Genomic DNA, 23,616 nt, shown 5'->3' with positions numbered 1-23,616 from the left:
GGTTTTTCAGAACTGTCCAAAAGCTAGAGATAGTTTGTAGATAATATATTACAGGACACCCTGAAACCCTTATACCTTTTACAAGCAAATTCATAAAATCAAATTCATAAAATCAATAAGATGGTCTGTTCGGTATCTTCTTCAACTGAAGCAAAGTAAATCTATTATTATCCCTTTTGCAGTAGTAGTAGTAATTAGAGATGGGGATACTGGTGTATGTATACAAATTTCCCCATCCCAGGTGTACCTTATGCAGGTCCAGCCCTCAGAACCGGCCTGTCCACTCACACACCACCACGCTACCAGCCTCCTGGCTCTTCTCACAAAATGTGGAAGTAGTTCCGCCGTCTCCCTGCTTGGTTGCCCCCAGCCTGGGCTTGACCCGCATTAGGTGCCCTTGGGATGGGGATATTTGTATTAATTTACAAATAAGAATATCCCATCTCTAGTAGTAATAGAAGACGGTTCCTCGACATTTCCGGGCCAGCTTCCAGGTTTGCTGTTTAACAAACTGTCATTTTGATCGCCCAACAGAAATTAATCCAAAATTCAGCAGGTCTTTTCAAAATATTTATTCAGAGACATCAAATCAAGACTCCATTGAAAGACACACAAAATTAAGATTATTTCAAGACAGCGCACAACAGAAATCCATGTGGCTCTTATTTTTCATTTCCATTGATTTCTTCAGTTGATGTCCACTGACAGGAGAAGCTCAGCAAGTACTCAATTTAAGCATTGAGGTATTTCGCATGGTGCCTGATATGGTCATTAATGAACGTTGCTATAAAGTAGTAACTGTGATCGTAGCCCTGAGGAGAAGAAAAAAACATTCAGTTTTGGAAGCTAAGCTGGTTCCTGACAGATATTTCCTCAAATAGTTCAAACAGTACTGTTCAAGAAAGAAAGACTACAAAAGAATCCTATGGGGCTACTAGCATCAGATAGAAAAATGTTTCTGTTAACCTGTGAAGACTGTCCTACATTCACATCCCTGTTAAAATGAAGAAAGTATTGTCTTCCATGACAGAAAACCTTGTCACAACAACTTGAGGAAGCTTGAGAGGTGCTCCTGGATTCATCTCTGAGTCTGGACACCCAGGTTTCAGCAGTGGCAGGAAATGCATTTGCACACTTAAAACTAGTGCATGCGCTGCACTTATTCCTAGAGAGGTCTGATCTGGCCATGCTGACACATAGTTCAGTTAGATCCCGGCTGGATTACTGTAATGCACTATATGGGGGACTGCCTTTGGAAAGTGCCAGAAAGTTTTGGCAGATCCAAAATGTGGCACTGCTACGTGGAGCTGGTTACAGGGATCACATAACACCCCCTTATGTTATAGCAGCTCTACTGTCTGCTGAGCCATTCATGGGCAGAATTCAAAGTGCTGGTTCTACCCTATAAAGCCCTAAATGGCATGGGCCCAAGTTATCTCAAATACCGTATCCCCCATTATGAGCTGGCTCAGGTGTTAAAATCAACTCAGTCCTGTCAACTTCACAGGTATGTTTGGTGGGGACACAGGAGTGGGCTTTCTTTGTTGCTGCAAGGTTAAAATATTTTAAATATTCGATAAATCACTCTATTTTGGTGCAGTTCTAGCATATGTAATCATTAGGATTGAACCAAAGTAGATGGCTTAAGTTATCTGCTAAGCTGGTTCATGGTCTTGGGAAACTGAAAGCTTCCTCCCACTTCCCTGCAGTGGGGAAGAAAAAAGAAGCAAACCTCTGTGTGTGTGTGTTTTAAAAGCCTTTGTAATGCAGTGCTGATGCACTATACCACTTAGAGGAAAAAAAATTAAAAACTGAAAGCTTCCTCCCACTTCCCTGTGGAGGGGGAAAAAATAAGCTGTTCTTTTTTTAAAAAAAAAGTCTTTGTAAGGCAGTGCTGATGCACTACGCCACTTAGAGAAAAAAAACTTCCTCCCACTCCCTCATGGAGGAGATAAAAGGGGATAAGAAAGGGATCTTTCCATGGTTTTCCCCTTTTCCCTCTTTCTATTTAAAGGAAAGGAAGAGCTAAACAGCATTGCTTGAGGTGCTGTGTGGTTTCCTGACCCGAAACCATCTAATTCTTGCTTATGAATGCAAGAATCACAACAAATAGCATACCTCTGTACAAATTTAAGCAACCTAATTTTGCCCAAAAGATCTAACTTGGTCATCTAGTCACACTATTGGTGACTTTGCATGGTCATTCAGTGACACTATCTGGAGATGAAGCAGGAGGTTAAGCACGGTCTACCAAACTAAATTAAGATAATCTATCAAGAAGAATCCTGGTCTTTCTGTGCCATTTTTACAGCAGTACTGCAGAGCATGTGGCCCTCCAAATGTACTTGGACTGTAATTCCTGTCAACTCTAGGCTTGCATTTGAGCCACAGAACTGATGGAAGTCTACAGATTTCTTGCTCAAGCAAGAGGTGGTGGGTTTTTTTTAATTGTTACTCCAGAGAAGGAGAATATTCTCCTTTGCAAAGCTTTTCCAGTTCTTAAAGAGCTTTTTAGTTTTTAAAAGTTTTTGGAATGTTGTTTCTAAATATTAAAATGATGTTTACATTTTTTTAAAAATTTTCTTTGAATTGTTTCAAGATTTGGGGTGACGGTAAAAAGGAATTATATAACTACATCTTAGTAAAACTGCCATGTGGCACAGTGGTTAAAACGCTGTACTGTACAAAACACTATTCATGTCCTGAGTTTAATCCCAGATAGCCAGCTCGAGGATCACTCAACCTTCCATCCTTCTGAAGTTGGTAAATTGAGTACCCAGCTATTGGGGGAGCGGCCAAGGTGTAGGCAGAATAATCACATTGTAAACCACTTAGAGAGTGCTCAAAGCACTATGGGGGCGATATATAAGCAGCTATTACAGTGGTGCCTCGCTTAACGAGTGCACCATTTAACGAAAAATCCGTATAGCGATCCCTTTTTGGGGATCGCTATACGGATCAGCCCCAATCGCCGCACTCGCTTTGCGACGATTGGGGCTCCGGCGGCCATTTTGGAGCTGCCGATCAGCTGATCGGCGGCTCCAAAATGGCCGCCGCATGACCCGAAATGGCCCCTATCAGCGTTTTCGCGCCCTCCCCTTGCTTACGGAGGTCGCGAAAACGCTGATAGGGGCCATTTCGGGTCATCCGCGGCCATTTTGGAGCCGCCGATCAGCTGATCGGCAGCTCCAAAATGGCCGCCGGACGCGAAAACATCGCTGGAGGGGTAAGTTTGCACACTTATTGGAACGCATTAAACTAAGTTTAATGCGTTCCAATAGGTTTTACTTACCCGCACAGCGATGTTTTCGTATAGTGAAGGTTAATCCGGAACGGATTAACCTCGCTATACGGGGCACCACTGTATTATTATTATTATTATTATTATTATTATTATTATTATTATTATTATTATTATTATTATTATTATTATTAAAAAAATTAAAATGCTGCCTCTTCCTTCAGAAGAAAGAAAAAGCCAAAATCGTTGTTTGCTACTGAAATTTAAACCTCAGAACACACAACTTTGCAGGCATTTACCTGCTGCATTCTGAAGACAACTGGGACTTTACGTTCTGTGCAGGCAGCGATGAAATTGTCAGGCAGCAACTGCCCTGCAGAAAGGAACTGGTCATCTTTGCCTTGATCAATCAGGATATCTAAAGGGGCACCTTCGTAAGACTTCACAATGTGGGTAGCATCATATGCCTGCAAAAGACAAAGACAGGTTCACTTCCAATCATGGTGGGAGTCTTGCAAGGGCTTTAAAAGTCCTGTGGGAGTGGTTGGGTAGGTGGATGGATGGCAAGAACAATCAACAGAAAGAGCCAATTTCCTTTGCAATTTACCTAACACTGAAACACAACATAGACTAAGCTAATAACAATACGATATGACTGATATAATGGCTGTTACACAAATTACTCATCTGAGGAATAAAAACACATATTCTGATTATGCACCCTCTTTTCCCCAAAAAGCACTGAGCTGAAGGTGATAACCTTAGTTCAGTGACTTTGTGATTTTGTCAAAAGGCCATAACAATCACCTACATATCTAGCTTCATAAACTACCAGAAAGGAGGTAGACACATATGACCTTGGAAGTAACTGGTTACAAATAATTAGTTACTTGTAATTAACTTTTGTAATTAACTTATGCAACTTAATGAGAAGGCATAACATTGACACCACTTCATTCATCCTATGTGTATTCTTGGCGTGGGGAAATCAGGTGAGTGGAAATTAATATTTCCGGGGGGGGTTGTGTTAGCAGAGCTGTGTTTTCTTTCGGAAATAGTTTTTTTCAGTTAACATATTTAAAAAATAAACACTGTGAGGCAAGCTGGATCTTTGCAACCTGGTTCATTGCAAAGGTTTGGTCTCTTTCCTGGTTTAGTCAAACGGCCATAACAATCACCTACATATCTAACTTCATAAACTACCAGAAAGGAGGGAGACACATGTGACCTTGGAAGTAACTGGTTCCAAATAATTAGTTACTTGTAATTAACTTATGTAACTAACTTATGTAACTTAATGAGAAGGCATAACATTGACACCACTTCATTTATTCTTGGCGTGGGGAAATCAGGTGAGTGGAAATTAATATTTCCGGGGGGGGGGGGGTTCTGTTAGCAGTGCTGTGTTTTCTTTCAGAAATAGATTTTTTCAGTTAAGATATTAAAAAAATAAACACTGAGGCAAGCTGGATATTTGCAACCTGGTTCACTGCAAAGATCTGGTCTCTTTCCTGGTTTTGTCCAAAGGTCATAACAATCCCCTACATATCTAACTTCATAAGCTACCAGAAAGGAGGGAGACACATGTGACCTTGGAAGTAACTGGTTACAAATAATTAGTTACTTGTAATTAACTTATGTAACTAACTTATGTAACTTAATGAGAAGGCATAACATTGACACCACTTCATTTATCCTATGTGTATTCTTGGTGTGGGGAAATCAGGTGAGTGGAAATTCATATTTCCGAGGGGGGGGTTGTGTTAGCAGTGCTGTGTTTTCTTTCAGAAATAGATTTTTTCAGTTAAGATATTAAAAAAATAAACACTGAGGCAAGCTGTATCTTTGCAACCTGGTTCACTGCAAAGGTCTGGTCTCTTTCCTGGTTTTGTCAAAAGGCCATAACAATCACCTACATATCTAACTTCATAAGCTACCAGAAAGGAGGGAAACACATGTGACCTTGGAAGTAACTTGTTACAAATAATTAGTTACTTGTAATTAACTTTTGTAACTAACTTATGTAACTTAATGAGAAGGCATAACATTGACACCACTTCATTTATCCTATGTGTATTCTTGGCGTGGGGAAATCAGGTGAGTGGAAATTAATATTTCCGGGGGGGGGGGGGTTCTGTTAGCAGTGCTGTTTTCTTTCAGAAATAGATTTTTTTCAGTTAAGATATTTAAAAAATAAACACTGTGAGGCAAGCTGGATCTTTGCAACCTGGTTCATTGCAAAGGTCTGGTTTCTTTCCTGGTTTTGTGAAAAGGCCATAACAATCACCTACATATCTAACTTCATAAGCTACCAGAAAAGAGGGAGACACATGTGACCTTGGAAGTAACTGGTTACAAATAATTAGTTACTTGTAATTAACTTTTGTAACTAACTTATGTAACTTAATGAGAAGGCATAACATTGACACCACTTCATTTATCCTATGTGTATTCTTGGCGTGGGGAAATCAGGTGAGTGGAAATTAATATTTCCGGGGGGGGGGGGGGGTTGTGTTAGCAGAGCTGTGTTTTCGTTTCGAAATAGATTTTTTCAGTTAAGATATTTAAAAAATAAACACTGTGAGGCAAGCTAGATCTTTGCAACCTGGTTCATTGCAAAGGTTTGGTCTCTTTCCTGGTTTAGTCAAACGGCCATAACAATCACCTACATATCTAACTTCATAAACTACCAGAAAGGAGGGAGACACATGTGACCTTGGAAGTAACTGGTTCCAAATAATTAGTTACTTGTAATTAACTTATGTAACTAACTTATGTAACTTAATGAGAAGGCATAACATTGACACCACTTCATTTATTCTTGACGTGGGGAAATCAGGTGAGTGGAAATTAATATTTCCGGGGGGGGGGGGGTTCTGTTAGCAGTGCTGTGTTTTCTTTCAGAAATAGATTTTTTCAGTTAAGATATTAAAAAAATAAACACTGAGGCAAGCTGTATCTTTGCAACCTGGTTCACTGCAAAGATCTGGTCTCTTTCCTGGTTTTGTCCAAAGGTCATAACAATCCCCTACATATCTAACTTCATAAGCTACCAGAAAGGAGGGAGACACATGTGACCTTGGTTGTAACTAGTTACAAATAATTAGTTACTTGTAATTAACTTATGTAACTAACTTATATAACTTAATGAGAAGGCATAACATTGACACCGCTTCATTTATCCTATGTGTATTCTTGGCGTCGGGAAATCAGGTGAGTGGAAATTAATATTTCCGGGGGGGGGGGTTGTGTTAGCAGTGCTGTGTTTTCTTTCAGAAATAGATTTTTTTCAGTTAAGATATTTAAAAAATAAACACTGTGAGGCAAGCTGGATCTTTGCAACCTGGTTCATTGCAAAGGTCTGGTCTCTTTCCTGGTGTTGTGAAAAGGCCATAACAATCACCTACATATCTAAATTCATAAGCTACCAGAAAGGAGGGAGACACATGTGACCTTGGAAGTAACTAGTTACAAATAATTAGTTACTTGTAATTAACTTATGTAACTAACTTATGTAACTTAATGAGAAGGCATAACATTGACACCACTTCATTTATCCTATGTGTATTCTAGGTGTGGGGAAATCAGGTGAGTGGAAATTAATATTTGCGGGGGGGGGGGTTGTGTTAGCAGAGCTGTGTTTTCTTTCAGAAATAGTTTTTTTCAGTTAATATATTTAAAAAATAAACACTGTGAGGCAAGCTGGATCTTTGCAACCTGGTTCATTGCAAAGGTCTGGTCTCTTTCCTGGTTTTGTCAAAAGGCCATAACAATCACCTACATATCTAACTTCATAAGCTACCAGAAAGGAGGGAGACACATGCGACCTTGGAAGTAACTGGTTACAGATAATTAGTTACTTGTAATTAACTTATGTAACTTAATGAGAAGGCATAACATTGACACCACTTCATTCATCCTATGTGTATTCTTGGCGTGGGGAAATCAGGTGAGTGGAAATTAATATTTCCGGGGGGGGGTTGTGTTAGCAGTGCTGTGTTTTCTTTCAGAAATAGATTTTTTCAGTTAACATATTTAAAAAATAAACACTGTGAGGCAAGCTGGATCTTTGCAACCTGGTTCATTGCAAAGGTCTGGTCTCTTTCCTGGTTTTGTCCTTGCATTGAGCTAGGGTTTCACAAAGCATCAGTATATTTTTATTTATTATTTTAACAGAAATAAATAAATCGCTTTTAAAATCTGTCATTTATCTCTGAAATATGTTTCATTTTCATTATCAAGTTTGATGGCGTTTATTCTCAATAAAACCCAGCACAATAAAGCTTTGTTTTGCTAGGTCTTAGGATTCTGTGTTTATTGAACTGGCTGGGCAGCTCAGTGGCTTAGGCATCTGGCTGCAGAGCCAGAGGTTGGGAGTGTGATTTCCCCAAGGTGCCTCCTTGATAGGGGATGGACTCTGTGATCCATAAGGTCCTTTCCAGCCCTACAGTTCTAAGATGGATGATAGTGATTAATTCAGCTCCACTGCAACACTGTTGAGTAGAATGGTGAAAGCCTTCCTCACCAAGGGCACTATCTGTCATAGGGACAACCCTTCTGGAACTAGACCAGTAACACCTGCTGCTTTCAAGAGGAAAAAGAAGACATTTACTTCCAAGAAGTTCACTTCTCACTTGTTATGAGAGAGGTGGTTGGTTGGGGGGGGGGGGGTCCTACTGAGGTTAGGATTCCCACCCCTCCCTGTTAAGTAAAAATATTCCTGTAATTTCCAATGCATACCTCCCAGTCTTTCGCATTTGATCCTAAGTATCCACCAAAGGCCTTCTTTCCCCATGGACACTGAACTGGATTGCAGATCGGAGCGAAGGCTGAAACAGACTATGTAGAAATTGAAGGTAAAAAAAAATCATACTCTTGTGCTAAAATCTGGCAATGACTTCCCTCAACAATTGTGAATCCTAAAGCTGAACTTTGAAAGGTCTGAGAACACAGCTGCTGATTTTTCCACTTTTGTCAGGAATGGGGAAAGCCATGTTGAGCCACTCTTAATTCACCTATGGATGCTTCACGAACACAGTACACACTTAATCCTAGCTGTAGCCAAAATATACATATACTATTTAGAGATGCACCAAAACAAGATTATCTTAGGATGTGATTTATATGACAACAGCTAGGACTTCTAGCGTAATACATATATACTTTTTACGGCCCCATTCATACTTTCAAAACTGCAAAATAACCTGCTTTTACAAGTCAGAAGTAATTTGACAGCTGATTATCCATGTCAGGATTTACAAAGACATCTCTATCAAAAAGGAATATCTGCTTCTTCCAAAAGTCTAATTTAATTAATAGCAAAGACTGTTTATTAGGTTTCTGGGTTAAAAACATAAGCTATTCTGTCTCCGTTCATCAATACACCTCCACTGTTCAAGACTGTGTCATTCTCTAACATAGGACCCCCTATGAGGCCTCCAGCCTCCCGGCTGATTTCCAAGAAGCTCAGGGAAAATATATTACAGTCCAAGTGCAATACTTCCTCTAAATACTGGATTCCTAAAATTTCTAATAAATTCTCTATACTGCTTTTGTTTTTTGTTTGTTTGCTTTTTTGCAACAATAGTGCATCACAGCTTCTTTAACATACACGGGAGGGAGGAAAAGATAACAGAAAAACACAATAACCTGATTGTTGCTGGCATACTCAAAACTGAGACCATTTACCATACAATCCTCTCCACATCTCTCTTGAACCCCTACTATTTCCTTAGAAAAACCATTAAAAGATGTTTAATTCTTTTTCAAAACTGTCGGTGCAACCCTAAGCCTGTACACTGAGAAGCAACTCCCAATAAATTGAACAAATCTTACTCTCAGGCAGACAGGCATAGAATCTGCAATCTTGCTCCTCTTTGTTTTTCAGGAACACTATATCTATTTTTCCCCCATCCTCTCTAATTCTTTGATTTCCCTTGACATAATTTAAGCTTCAGATTCTTACTTTGTATCTTCCGGGATTCTTCAGAGCAAGGATCAGAGCACCATGGCCTCCCATGGAGTGGCCTGAAATAGACATCCTTCCAGAGTCAACCGGGAAATTGGCATTTATCAGGTTGGGTAACTGAAAAACATCATTGGGAAGGGAAGAGACGCAAGTGCCTTCGCATTTTGACCCACAGAGGTTGAAAATAGGCATTGCTGCATTCCATTTCAGCAGAACAAGTTTTCCTTATTTTTTTGCTACAATATCTAGAAAACGCACATCTGATGCTCACCAGTCTATATTTTATACCAGCTACAAGTGGAGAATTTATTAGCCAGCTTCTCCTTGGCTTGGGGATGTCCACTAGAACCTAGTTTCAGGGCTGAGGCTGAGCTAGAAAGATAGGCAGAGTTCAAACAGCAACCCTATTCCTGCCTGCTCAGATGTTTTATTTCCTATTTTATATAGTTGCTTCATTTATTTTTCACCATGGAAGTCAAGATGGGCTGTGAGAAACCCTGGTGATCCCCCATCGAGAAACTGACCAGACGTTGAGGGGTTTGGTTTCAACCAAATAGCTGCACCATATGCTCTCAGACGGTTTGGCTCAATTTGGGGGAAGAATGGGGAGGGAGAGAAGGGAAGAGAGAGACTCAAAAGCCAGCATTCTCTTTGCCCACCAAGTACATGCAACCATCCATGGTGCACACAGTGGTCTTCCTTTGAATCATCGTCTGCCAGCCTCTAAAACACAGCCACCTCTTGGTCAGCTATGGAGATAAATACACCCGCGCTGTTACCTCTTTTCCTCCCAGTCCCTTTGGATGCTGTCATGAGGAGAGGTTCTGCAAGCATGAATCCCACATGACCCTATGTGACTGTGTATAAGGTACTAATCAAAGAAAGCAAGTTAAATGATAAAGGTTCACAAGAATGTATGGAGTGCCATTCCACAGAAATTCCGAGACAGGGGGTATTTGAATCACCTCATCCTTTATGTAAGAGTACATGCGATAATTCGTCTTCCACGGTTCTTCAGTGGCATCTACGTAAAAACCAGCTCCACTGCCAAAATCCCAGCTCTCATCTTCTCCTTTAATATTGCACCCTCCTGTCATGAACAGAGACATTCAATATGGATAAAACACCATCCAGAAATACAGAAATAGGTACTGACATTTCTTCTTCATGGGAAAGAGGCAGGCTGTGGTTCCCCCTCCTTCTTCAACAAAGCAAGACAGGTTCCGTTCGTTGGGCAGAAAATTCGCCCGACAACCCAGGAGGTCTCTTCAAATGGGCTGCCGAGCAGAAAAGCCGACATGCTCAGAGGGACTGGCTGAAAGATCAGCTTGAAGAGTGTGTAATTGAGGACCCTAGTGTCTGACATTTGTACTGGAGGAAAAGATACATGTTCAGTCTATATGCTGCTTTCCCAGAAAAGAGCACAGATGAAGTCCCTGAATCTCTATTACTTAGGCAACTGCATTCTTCCAAAGCAAAAAACATATAGGCTTGCCTATAGGAAGAAATGTGAGCCATTTTTGATTGATGCTGCAATCCAACTTTGACTCTGGAAACTTTTTTTCTCCCCAGAACTAGCTAGAGCAGGGGTCCCCAACCTTGGGCCTCCAGATGTTATTGAACTACAACTCCCAGAAGCCTTTGCCATCTCCTTACCGGAAACTGTAATAAAAAGAAAGAAAGAAAGAAAAAGAGGAGGAGAATTTCCCAGCTCTGCTTTAGTTTGTATCTCTTAGATTCTCACCCAGTAAGATGGCTACTAAGACTGGCTGTACAGATTGAGCCTAAATATATGTTGGCAGTAGTGACTTCCAATGTGTAATAAACATGCAAAATTTCATTGTTAATCTAGTTGCAGATACACTCTGGAAGCCCTAACTCTCAGAGGAATCTGTCACTAAATCTAGTTGCTAGCAGGGCTGTTCAGCAACATCTATTTCAGCCGGAATCTTAAAACTCGTCAGAGCAGGGATAGCAAATTGCAGGCCTTCTGGATATTTTTGACTATAACTTCCCAAATTCCTTACAATTACTGTGCTGTGTCCAACATCTGGGAGTTGAAGAGTGAAACATCTGGAGGGGTAGATGTCCTCCACTCGTGAATTAGGACACACACACACATAATTATTTCTTATTGGGATTGCTTCTACATGGCAAAGACATGGCAAAGACATTGTGACAGTTTTCTGATTGCCTGCTGGCTTAGCTGAAGCTCTTGCTGGTCTCCTCCATTTCTAACGTCGTTCATATCCAGAAATATAAAGAGGTGATGTTGAGATAGAATGCTGCGAATTAAGCATCTCATTCTATTGTGGGAATTGGAGGTTAGAAGAGAATAGAGCTAGGCTAAAGTCAGAATCCATCCAGTGCAAATCAGATCATGAGATAAGTTGCGGTAAGAACTGCTTTAGCACTGCTTTCCAGTCGGCTTTATACACTGTTGAAAGGAAACCTTGCCTCTCCTTTCCTTTCCCCAGTGATTAACATTTGTTTTTAATTTAAAAGTTTGTGTAACCAGCATGCCATACCCTACCTGAAGATGGTTTCTACAGGACCATACCTATACAGAAATGTCACCCCACCAGTTACCTCCAGAGCTCCCCACTTAGTGGTTGGAGGAATTCAAATAATATTTTCTTTCATTTGTCTAGGTTTTGTTCTGCTCCATCCATGTGAGTAGAAGTAACTATTAAAATCCCAATGTGTTTAATCCATGGTTAAGCAACTTTCCTCCAGCCACCTTTATCTAACTTCCCACTTTCTACAGAGTTTTAATATGTAATTTCTATGTATAACCTATTGGGAAGCTAATCCAAGCCAATTCCTTGAAGCTAATTTTGAAGTAAGCCAAAAATTAAGCATTCATAGAAGATGTGTTCTCACTACATTTAAGATTTTGCCTTTTTATTGTATTTTAAATGTTGTAAACCGCCCAGAGACCTTCAGGTAGTGTGGGCGGCATATAAATCAAACAAACAAACAAACAAACAAACAAACAAACAAACAAACAAACAAACAAACAAACAAACAAACGAATGAATGAATGAATAAATAAATAAATAAATAAATAAATGCTGTATTAGATTTCGGTACACAGTTCAGCTTAAATTTATGAGCAAAATTAAAAGCTTCAGAAAATTGATGGCAAAGGCATTTCATGGGAAGCTCATTGGTGAAGCAGAACTTACGCGGGCTGGTGTCTGGAGCAACTACAACAAGACCATGTTCAGCAGCAGCTTGGTGGATGCCTGCTTTTGTTATAAAATTTTGTTCTGTGCACGTTAACCCTGGAAAGATAGAATAGTGCAAGAATAAGCATGGTGCCCACAGCATTCTGGGTCACAAGTGCGAACTTCTTTGAGTCACCAGGTAACTCCTGGATAGCTCAGTAGTTTAGGCATCCAACTGTGGAGCCAAAGGTTGGGAGTTTGGTTCCCCACTGTACCTCCTTGACAAAAGCTGGATTCGATGATCCATAGAGTCCCTTCCAGGTCTACAGTTCTAAGATGATGATGATGAGAATCTACACCTTCCTTTTTTACATTCTCTTCACATACAAAGAGAGAGATCAATTATTAATGATCAAAGACACCAAAACCCTACATGACAGGATTAGGATGTGGCATTTGGGGAAGAACCAGGAGAATCTCAGGATCTCATCAAGCAAGAGTAGGAAAGTAGGAGTGGACAAAATAAAGCCATCCAGATGTTGTTGGACTACAGTTCCCAGCATTCCTCACCACTGGCTGTGCGGTCTAAGGCTCACGGAAGCTACAGTAAAACAACAGCCAAAACGTTTATGCTTCGTCTGCCTCTGTTCGTATGCAACCACAAAGGAACAGAAAAAATATGGGCACAATTTGCTTTCAAAATATTTTTCTGCCAATGGTCACGTTCCGCTGTGGATAATCTTGTTTGGGGGAGGGAAGGGGAGGGCTCACATACTGGTGGTAGAAGAGGCTGTATCAAGTGAAATTCTAAAATTTTGATATGATGTTAATAGAGTTCACTATTTTTTAACCACAGAACAGTGGGGAGCGATATGCATCCTACCTCTTACGGCCCTGTACATAAACAGTACAGTTGTGCCAGGTTTACGATTACCCCGTATTACGACGAATCCGTTTCATGATGACATTTTTGCAATCGCTTTTGCGATCGCAAAACGATGGTCTAAATAGGGTTTTTTCGCTTTGTGATGATCGGTTCCCTGCTTCGGGAACCAATTCTTCACAAAACAATGTTTTTTAAACAGCTGATCGGCGGTTCCAAATGGCCGCCGGGTAATTGGCTCCCCGCTGTGTCTAGGGACGGATTCCTCGCTATACAGGCACAGAAAATGGCCGCCGTATGGAGGATCTTCGCTGGACTGTGAGTTTTTAGCACACTGGAACACAATGAACGGTTTTCAATGCATTTCAATGGGCTTTTTATTTTCGCTTTACGACGTTTTCGCTTAACAGCGATTTTCCTGGAACTGATTATCGCCATTAAGCGAGGCACCACTGTATCTGAAAAACAATTCAAATTTGCTTTTCAAGGATAAAGCTCAGCAACACTTGGATAACATTCAAAGGGAGCTGAGAAGGAAATCAAGGAGCAAATAATCTGCATTTGGGGAGAGCTCATTATCCCTACAGCTACTATAAAAATACATTATGTAGGTAACGTGTTAAGAAACACCCCCACGGGACATACAACTGTTGAGCTGTAACTGGGTCTCCTATGGGAGAAATATGCATGGTGGGGGAAGGCAGGAGAATTCTGGAAAAGTTGCACGCCTTTGACAAGAATTAGCACAGCAACGGTGAAAAAAGAAAACCAAGATTTTCACAGCACAAAGACAGCCAGGGGTGGCAGTGGTCTAGAGTTTGCTCTGAGGAAACAGACTAATGTCACTCCTTCCCAGGAGTATTTTTAGAGCTGGCACCTATGTGCTGTCCTCTGAAGATGCCAGCCACAGAGACTGGCGAAACGTTAGGAAGAACAACCTTCAGAACATGGCCGAAGAGCCCGAAAAACCCACAACAACCATTAGATCCCGGCAGTGAAAGCCTTCGCGAATACATTGTATAGGAGCTCTTTATAAGTGGAAATTATCTGCAAGATTTATTAAGCTATAGGGTCCTGTTTTTTTCTCGGCTGAGAAATATGTCTCTCTGCTTTGTAATGCGACAAGATGAACAAGATAACGTAGGAAGTACTTTCAAGACTCTAAAAACATTATCTTAAGAGATAAGTGTTATTTTTACATGGCTTGTTAATCAATTGAACCCAACGAAGGCGTGGAAAGCATAATGATTAATCAAGACATGCTTCAGCATTGCAGAACAGACTCTATTTTGTGTTCCAAAAAAAAAAAAAATCAGTCTTTGAGAATGAAGCAAAGAAAACACTGCAAATCCAACAGTGGAAGATTAAATGCCATATAGCTGACCCACAGAAAAGCTTTCAACCAGCTTGTTTTCCAGTTCAACTTTAAAAACAAGATGCACGGCACCATCGGTTTCAGTACAATAACAAAGTACCCTTCTCATTTTCACCGGTGGTGAGGCTCCGCTTCTCCCCCATGCAACTTCACCTCTGCATGCGCCCACAACTCTGCCCCCCCCACGCAGGGTTCCATCGCAAAATGAACCAAAGGAGTGAAATGCGATTGCTGCATGGAGGAACAAGAGAGCTGCACGGAGGGAGGTGGAGTTGCACGCACCCGCAAACGTGCCCAACTTAGTGGGAACCTTGACTATAACACAGGTGACCACCATAGATGGAAATACCTAAGGTGGAAAATTAATTTAGTGGGTTCAGGACAGGCTATGTAGCATAGACCACTCTAGTCCTCCAACAGAAAGAAGCAGCCAAGGGCTGTTGCCCCCCCCCCCCTTTATTTGCTCTCTGGAGAGGCTGCCTTATTCTTCCTAATGGTAAGCCCTACCCTAAATAGTAGAACGCAGGAAGTACAGTATAAATGACGAGACACACCATATAGATGGCCAGAGACCAGGAAACACTAGGAATGATTCGGAAGCAACATTTCCTGAACCACAGAGCTGTCTGTAATCACTGTTTATATTTAAAAAAAATATTTCCACAACAAAAGGGCTAGAACAGGGATGAGTAAGCTTCAGAGGAGTGCACATTCTCTTTCCTAAACCTCAGAGGGCTGTATCTGTTCCTATACCTTGCCCAGCCCCAAATATTTGTTCTTCAACAACAAAACACAACTCTCTTTTTCATACTGAAAATGCCTCCTCATGCCCTCTAATGCAGTGGTCCCCAGTCTTGGGCCCCCAGATGTTTTTAGACTACAACTCCCAGAAGCCATCACCACCATCTCTGCTGGCCAGGATTTCTAGGAGTTGACGTCCAAGAACATCTGGAGGCCCAAGGTTGGGGACCACTGCTCTAATGGACAGACATTTTTTAAAAAAATTATAAACATTTTTGGGGATAGGAATCCTGGAGCCTGCAAATATATTTGCCTTCCAAATGCCCTAGAAATAGCAAGGGATTTTCCTAGACAAAATAAGAGTAAAAATACACATTTCTTGACGTTTGCCTGTGCTGGGAGTTCTTTCTGCTACATTTGCACTTTGGCCACTCCAAACAAGAAACATGCTCATTTGAACACAAAATTGAGCCTCTTTGAGTCTCACATTCTAAGCATCTTACTAAGAAGATTCTGGAATGTGTGTGCTCCAAACTAATAGTTCTGTCCAATCATAAGTCTTTATTAAGGTTCGGCTGATACCATAGGCAAAAGACTTCATCAGCAGGTGACACACTTGTCCAAATATACCAAAACTTTAAATCCATACTCATATTTTGTAGTCCACTTTTAAAAGCCTGCTCAGTTCATGCTAACAAAACAGCACAAGTAATTCAATCTTTTATGATATAATTTCCAAAGACGGCCTCGAAATACATACCTGATAGCCAATATAATACAGGACATTTCTCCGTTTGTGCCTTTGGTGGCAAATAAATTCCAAATTTCATTTTGCATTTCAGCTCCGCACTGTCAAAATCAAATTCCATTAGTAGAAACTGCAATCTAATAGAACAATCATAGTTTTCACAATAACTTTTAAGTTATCAAACTTAGCCAAAAATCCCATGGCTAAGTTATCAAACTTAGCGATGGGATTCAAGTATTTTGTACTTATTTTTTAAGTTAGTGAAAAATCAAAGTGAAAAATTCAATGATGAATGGATTTTATACTTTACTAAATACATTACTAAATACATTTAGCAATACATTACTAAAACTAGAACATGTCAGAATTTGGGAAAAGATACAGCTCGTCTAAGAATCTGGACATGTGAGCATAGAAGGGAAGATATATAACAAGCTTTGAACAGAAACAGAGGAGACCCACGGGAATTGACCATTGGGTATGTGTGTACAGTGTATGAGCCAGGATTGTGCCAGACAATAAGCATTTGCAGCGTAAAACCCAATGATCCAGGACAATATTGCGGGATCATTTAAAAAGTGTAAGATCAAATAACAGTTTTTTTTTTCAGAACCTTTATCTTGTACCACACCAAAAGCTTTACTGTCTCCTGAAGTATTATAAAATAAGAGAATAGATTTAAACACAATTTTTTGAGAAGTCAAGGTTAAACAGTATAATCCTATGCACAATCACACAATCAGTGTGTTTCTATGTCCCATTTTGTTCAGTGGAATTTATTCATGGGTAAGTTATGCTCTGAGTCGCAACTTACGTTTTTTATTATTATTATTAACTCCAAATCCACTTTGTTCCCTTCAGAGAGAAAGAAGTAAGGACTTGACTTTGTTTATACAAAAGCCCAGAGGATTGCTGCTCCACAGGATAAGACTTAGTCAGAAGGAAACAGCTGAAAGCAAACCTGGAGATTTTAATAAGGGTTCCAAGAATTTTGGATATTTCCCACATAGAGGGAAAGAAGGGGAAAAACCCTCCAAGAGTAACTTCAGTTGTAGTTGGAAAACAGTGCTAATCTGATCTAATATTTCCACAAACAGTTTTTAACAAGAATGTATCTTTGGAGATGGAAACCTAGTTTAACGACTGCATGTTTTTCTGACATCTGACAGAATGAGTTATGGAGAGACAGAAAGATTAAACCCGAATAATCTATATAGAAGCTTGCAGATTTCCATAAAATCAAGGGCCCAGTCAAAGAACTGATGGATTCTATTTAAAAATTTTTTTAAATATATATATGCATTTATTGTCTCATATTATAGAATTAGAATTCGTAATTTATATTGCAGAATGAACTCTATTATGTATCACACATTTTAAATTAACAGTGGCATCATGCAGGACTTTTAAAAGGCATTTAAAATATAAAAATGAAAACTGGTCTGATGTAAATTTGAAAGAAAAAAAATCCCCATTGATTTTTATCTACTCTGCCAAGCTCCTACATTAACTCCTTTCACAAATAGGCTCACCCGATGGGCACAGGGCATTTACAGCTTTCGTGGCCAATTGTTCACCTGCTGTTTTTATTGCTTTCATATTTTCATAGTTTATATTGCAATTTCATCGTAGGAAAAGCCTTAGCGACAGAGCTGAGGAGGGTATAAAATCATTTAAGTAAGTAAAATACTACCTGTCATGCTCATACACTTTCTGAAAACCCTCGAAACATTTATTAGTTGAAATTTCCTTCAAAGCCATGATCTCTGCTGAAAAGAAGAAGAAAAAACTGGTTTTATGGGACAATTTTAAAAAAGAAGAGAACAAAAAGAAAAGGAAACATAATATAGCAACTAATTTTCAGAATTAATTCTTAACAGCTAGGCAACCGGCTAAAACAATAAACAAATTTTTTTAAAATGGGATCCCTCCCTCCCAGAAAATTATAGGCCAATTAACTTACTATCAGTGATGGGGAAAATATATGCAAAATATCTATTTAACAAATTCACTTCTTGGACTGACAATCAATATATTCTTGGCCCCGAGCAAGCTGGTTTTATGAAAGGCAAGTCCACAATCAACAATTGCTTGGTGCTCTTGCACCTTATTAATAAAACATTAAAATATGCTAATGCCAAACTCTATATAGCCTTGATTTAAAGGGAGCTTTTGATTCAATAGACAGACAACTATTATGGGACAAATTGGAAAATCTGGACATTGATAAAAGACTGCTCCTCCTTATAATAAAATACTCTGCTACAACATGCCAGATTCGACTTTCTCGGAGAGGGAAAGTAACCAACCAGGTACCAACTAACAAGGGAGTGAAACAAGGCTGCATCCTGGCTCCCTTACTCTTTAACCTTTTTATGAACCATTTCTGACAAACTATGATGGCCACCCTCCCAAATTGGGAACTCGTCCCATCCCATACTGTATATGTGGATGATGCAGTCATCATTTCCTGCACTCATCCAGACCTAAAATGCCTGATTAATGGATGTGCAGAGTGTCTGAGCAAAAATAAAATGCAATTAAATTATAATAAATCAAAAATGCTGGTTTTTGCCAAAACAGGGAAACAATTTCAATGGAACCTAAATGGAAATCACATAGAACAGGTTAAACAGTATAAATACTTAGGTGTTCTTTCCCATTAAAAACACTCTTGGTGTCCCCCATTGAAAAATGGCTAGAAATGTAGCTACGATCACTACCCAATCTATTCTGCGTTTTTATTATAATTTAGGGAAATGGTTTGTCCCGGCAACATTACAAGTTTTCAAGTCCCAAATTATTCCACAAGCCCTCTATGGTTTCCAAGTTTGGGCAAGAACTATGGATCAATCGATTGAACAGCTACAACCTCCTCCTTACACAAAGCGTTAGGATTACCTAGATGTGTGCCCTACTAGGTGCTCTGTCTGGAGTCCGTAGTATCTTTAATACAGACTGTAGCTTGGTTGAGATTATTCCAATTTTGGTTAAGTATCCATTACAATTCAGGCATGGACATTTATTATACCAGTTTCTGCAAGACTCTGTCATGCCTTTTGGGTCAATGGTCATCTTGAAAAAATTGAAATCAATTGGTATAGATAATGACCACCTTGGAGCTCTAAGTCAAGAGCTAGCTTTCCAAATTATTAAAAGAAGAATTTTGGATATTGAATTCCAGGACCCTTGTAGTGCTGCCAATAAATTCTGTTCACCATTGTTTTTCCATATTCCTCCTAAAATGGGCAAGCCTGCTGCCTACTTTTCCTTGCTCAACTATCCCCAAAATGTGGGGCCTTTTCTTTGGTCAGATGCAATGTCATGCCTACTGCTATATGATATGGCAGATTTAATGCAGTTCCCTGTTCTGAAAGGCACTGCCCATGTGAACGGGGGTGGGTGGGTGGTAGAAACCTTTGTTCATATGTTTTTGCACTGCCCACTTCACTCGACTGGCCGATCAAGGTTGATAGCCTCAATTTTATTAAAGCTGGAAAGGGGGTCAGATCTGTATAAAGTTCGTTATACGCTGCTGGCCGAGATGACTGACATTGTAGAAAGAGTCGCAGACTTCCTTGATACTCTTGTTAGAAGACAAACCATTGTCCCTTTAAGGATGTCTAACACTTTCCTGCACTCTTGATGCCTATTTATGTAGTTACCTAAGAAATCACCGTGACTATGTCCAATTTCTACTTAGGCCAATAAAGGTTTTATCTATTTATCTAAAACTATGTGGCACGTTTTGGTCATGTACATTTAAAACTCATTTAATGTAGGCAGTCTATAACATGGTTAGTCACATATTAACATATAACAGGTACTAACATTTACTAAAGATACTCTGTGTAGATAGAGTAATGGGGACTCTGGGGATTGGAGTTCGAATTCTCACACAGCCATAGACCCAAACTCTGATCAGGACCTAAATTCAATCCCAGGTAGCCTGCTTGCAGTTCACTCAGGTTTTCACCCATCCGAGGTGGGTAAAGTGAGTTTGCTGAGGGCCAGGGGGGGAGGACAATGTGTAGCCTACCTAATTTGTGAACTGTGCAGCGAGTGCTTTAAGCGCTATGGGGCGGTATATAAGCTGTACACTTTTGTTGTAACTGCTGCTGTTTACCCCCCCCCCACACACACTTCATTCCAAGGTGCTGCAGAAAGAGACAGGATACTTTCCTCTTATACAGCTAATTTACATCTCTGCCTCATTTCAGTCACTGAGTAGCTTTTCTGGACTTCTTTTTTTTAATAAACATTTTATTAGTTTTTCAACCTATCTACATTAGTTTGTGCTTGTCAAACATCGTGTTACATATTTGCTTACAGTTATATGTTTTTTACATGTCAGTATCTTCCCAATTATCCCCCAGATTCCAAACATCTTTCAAACATTCAAACCATTCATATACATATTTTGATATATAATATGGCTATTATCATAACACTACTTTCCTAATATACAATATTCTCAGGTCTTCTAATAACATTCTTATTAAAGGTAGTTCCAGGTCCATACTCCAGCTTTATATCTAGTTTAGTTTACCTAAAATGAAAGACCACCATATTGCATCTTTATCCTGATTAGGGCTCCCTTATTTCAATTTAATTCTACTTTTTAATATAAAGAATACCGTATACCCTTTTACAATTCTCGATGTTAAATATATACATGTTTTCCAGCATTAAAGGGCCCCTTCTCATTTTTTCCCTTTCATCTTTCTAAGTAATTCCCTCTCTCATTTCCCTATTTTCATTTTGTGTGCATCTGGTTTGTGTCCACTAGCTCTTTAAGCACTTAGTCTATCTTCGATGAGTTTTCCAGGCTTTTTTTGGTTAATTTTACTGTTTTTGTCCCCTTGTCTTCCCTTAGTACTCTCCTCTGGTCCAAAGTTGAGGTTTCTTTTAGGCTAGTTTCCTCCGGCTCCTCTCTGGATTGGTCTACATCATCTGGCACATTTCCTTCTTCGTTATTCCTAACTGCTTGTTGACTATAATTTTCCCGATGTTGATTGGATAATTTTGCCTCTTGATAGTGGGATGTCACTATCTCTAGTATTGTCTGAAGAGCAGATTGTTTCCTCCCAAAATTGTCCTTGTGCCATTCTGTTCCAGCTACCCACCAGCTTAAGCCAAGGTTCAAGGTCGCCAAGTCTCACAGTCCAATTCAATGTAGAATGCAGTAGTTGTATCCGCAGCCAGATGGCCTAATTTCCACGGGTTTATGCCAGCTAGTCAGTTTGGCTAAGTAGGCCTGGACCAAAATTCAGATGCGCCAAGCCTTACAGTTCAGTTCTGTGTTTGTAGCCATGTCCTGGTAGCCTAATTTCCACATTTCTGCATCGACAAAAACTAAAATTCCAAGTCTCTGGAGATAGTTCCAAAAGGTTTACTTTGGGCCAAGGTGCAGTTTAAAGAAAAAACCACTTTAGGGTTAATTTTATCCAGCCGAGCATAAAACAATCAAAGGGAGATGAACAGGAATGTTCAAGGTCAGTGTTTCTAGGCGTTACGCCAAAAGAGTTCAGGTAGACAAAACAAGAGTTGGAACATGCATCGAAACTTGTCTAATAATAACTTATGAGAAAATTCCCAAATTATAATGTTCTTAAAGTATTTAAATGTATTTGAATGAGTACAGTAGTTAATTCCAATTAATCTTCATAATATTTTTTCATATCAACTATCCTCTCTCCAGATTATCTGCCGCTAATAATTCATGAGAGTGATAGAAGGTTCTTTCCCTTATAAATAGGAACTGTATTGTCCAGGGGTAATCAGAAGCAATTAGTTATCTCACTCGTAGTAACGATGTTATATCGCTTGATTGTTGTTCTCATTAGTCGGCTACCGATGACTTGGCAAGCAAAGATTGCTTGTTTCTGCCCGTTGGCTGATTAGGGAGTTTCCTGGATCGAACAGGGTGGCTGCTGCCCCCCCCCCCCCCCCGTGATCAACAGGCTTCTCCCCAGGTTCACCACCCCTCCAGGGTGGTTCCGACACCGTTTGGTGTCCCAAGCAGGTCAGAATGTCAGCCCAGTGGACAGAGCTCTGTCCTCCTGCTGCTGTCTCGTTGCGGTGTCAAGCCGGAAGTCCGCTTTTCTGGACTTCTATCAGAGCAACTGGCAGAGGGGAGTGAAATCCTTGTTACGGGCCCATCAAGTCAGAATTGACTTATAGCTACCTTAATAGGGTTTTCAAGGTCAGATATTTAAAGAATGGTTTTAACCGTTCCACACACCCCAGGGTATGAAATAAAATCCAGGTCTCCCAAGTCCTAGTCCATTACCCACACTGGGTACCCACAAAGAAGTCCAACAATTATTCAATGTTCAAACCACTTGGCAATTATATTTTTGCTCCTGGAAGCTTTTCCACAAAATGTGAACAACAAGTTCAATTCTCATTCCACCACCACCCCTGCTCCACCCAGGGGTGGACAAAACCCTTAAAGCTCTGTGAACAATTCCAAACTTCAGTTCTCTCTTCTATCACTTCCTTTCATTCAAAACAACGCAACCAGAAAGCCCTGATACAACTAAGCCATTTGTCATTTACTGCCCACTAACTTTGGAAGAGTCTAACGTGGCTTTTGGCGGTTGGCTTTGGCCTTTGGCCTTTTTGGGCTTTGGCCTTGCCTGGCTTGGCTTGGCTTGCTCAATAGAGCTTATTTTTCACCAAACCTATTCAGGACTGCACTGGGAGCCTCCAAGTAAATCTAGGCGAACTTTGTTCCTATGTAAAACTTTTCGCGTGTATAAGTTTATAACCAACGGTTTTCTCCTTCCGACCATTAACCAAAACGAGTAGCATTTTATTTATTTATTTATTTTCTCCGTAAAAGGACCGGAGGCGGCTATACTGTAATACCGTACACTCTCTTCCTCCACATATGGGAGGATCCTTGCCTCTTTCTCGTTCCTCTCCTCCCACCCTCTTCATCTTTTTCCCTCCTCTTCTTCCCGTTACACAGTAAGCTACTTTGGAGCAAGAATCCTTTTCCCTCCCCCCCCCCCCCGCTCACTTTGCAGCAACGTCAGCGGCCCCGACGCAGAAGGAGTTCATCAACCCCAGCAAGAACAATCGTGGCAAGTTCAACAACTGGCCATGATGATGATTATTACGAGCAATGCAATTCCTGGTTGTTATGCAAGGGCAAGCGGAGGAAAGCAGCCCGAGCGGGCGCACAAGGGACCATGCACCCCGCCCCTTATTTCGAAAAAGGAAATTTAATTGCACCTTACATCTAACGATCGGTGAGCCCTAGTCGTGGGGAAAATAACAGGCGCACGTCGGCTTCTCCGCCTGCAATTACCTTCCCGCTTGGGCTTCTAACCTTCGTGCAGAAACTTTCCCAATCGACCCCCGCCGGGGAGAGGAAAGCAAAATCCGAAAGCTGCCCTCCGCAACCTCACGCTTCTACGGCGGCCTCCCTGTAGGGTCCGCCCCCTCCTGCCCTGCTGCTTCATGGGAGTTGTCGTTTCTAC

The 23,616-nt window shown here is 40.4% G+C and overlaps 1 protein-coding gene across 6 annotated transcripts; it reads right to left on the bottom strand.

Annotated features, from left to right (window-relative positions):
* Positions 1-557: 557 nt before the first annotated feature.
* On the bottom strand, positions 558-23,588 carry ESD (esterase D). 6 transcript variants are annotated; one of them, XM_020788040.3, is made up of 9 exons: positions 23,445-23,588; positions 17,820-17,895; positions 16,139-16,227; positions 12,398-12,496; positions 10,175-10,299; positions 9,207-9,326; positions 7,982-8,080; positions 3,541-3,708; positions 558-812 (listed from the first exon to the last, which is right to left on the bottom strand). In XM_020788040.3, exons 2-9 carry the CDS (start codon positions 17,885-17,887, stop codon positions 732-734), a joined length of 849 nt encoding a protein of 282 aa, XP_020643699.3. In that variant the 5' UTR covers positions 17,888-17,895; positions 23,445-23,588; the 3' UTR covers positions 558-731. The 6 variants fall into 6 exon arrangements, with proteins under 6 accessions (XP_020643699.3, XP_020643701.3, XP_020643698.3 ...); XM_020788042.3 differs by having other exon boundaries at positions 17,820-17,892; positions 23,445-23,582; XM_020788039.3 differs by having other exon boundaries at positions 23,369-23,578.
* Between the last annotated feature and the right edge of the window lie 28 nt (positions 23,589-23,616).

The sequence above is a fragment of the Pogona vitticeps genome, chromosome 1, assembly GCF_051106095.1.
Source record: "Pogona vitticeps strain Pit_001003342236 chromosome 1, PviZW2.1, whole genome shotgun sequence".
NCBI classification, from domain to species: domain Eukaryota; kingdom Metazoa; phylum Chordata; class Lepidosauria; order Squamata; family Agamidae; genus Pogona; species Pogona vitticeps.
Note: the sequence above shows the minus strand (reverse complement) of the source record. Positions and strands in the feature narration are given on the sequence as shown.

Excerpts from the sequence above, each read along its gene's own strand:
- ESD (XM_020788040.3), bottom strand. The coding sequence starts at position 17,887 with ATGGCTTTGAAGGAAATTTCAACTAATAAATGTTTCGAGGGTTTTCAG. Across the intron at positions 16,228-17,819 it reads AAAGTGTATGAGCATGACAG|TGCGGAGCTGAAATGCAAAA; the intron begins GTAGTATTTTAC and ends TGATTTTGACAG. Across the intron at positions 9,327-10,174 it reads ACTCTTACATAAAGGATGAG|TTACCCAACCTGATAAATGC; the intron begins GTGATTCAAATA and ends GATGTTTTTCAG.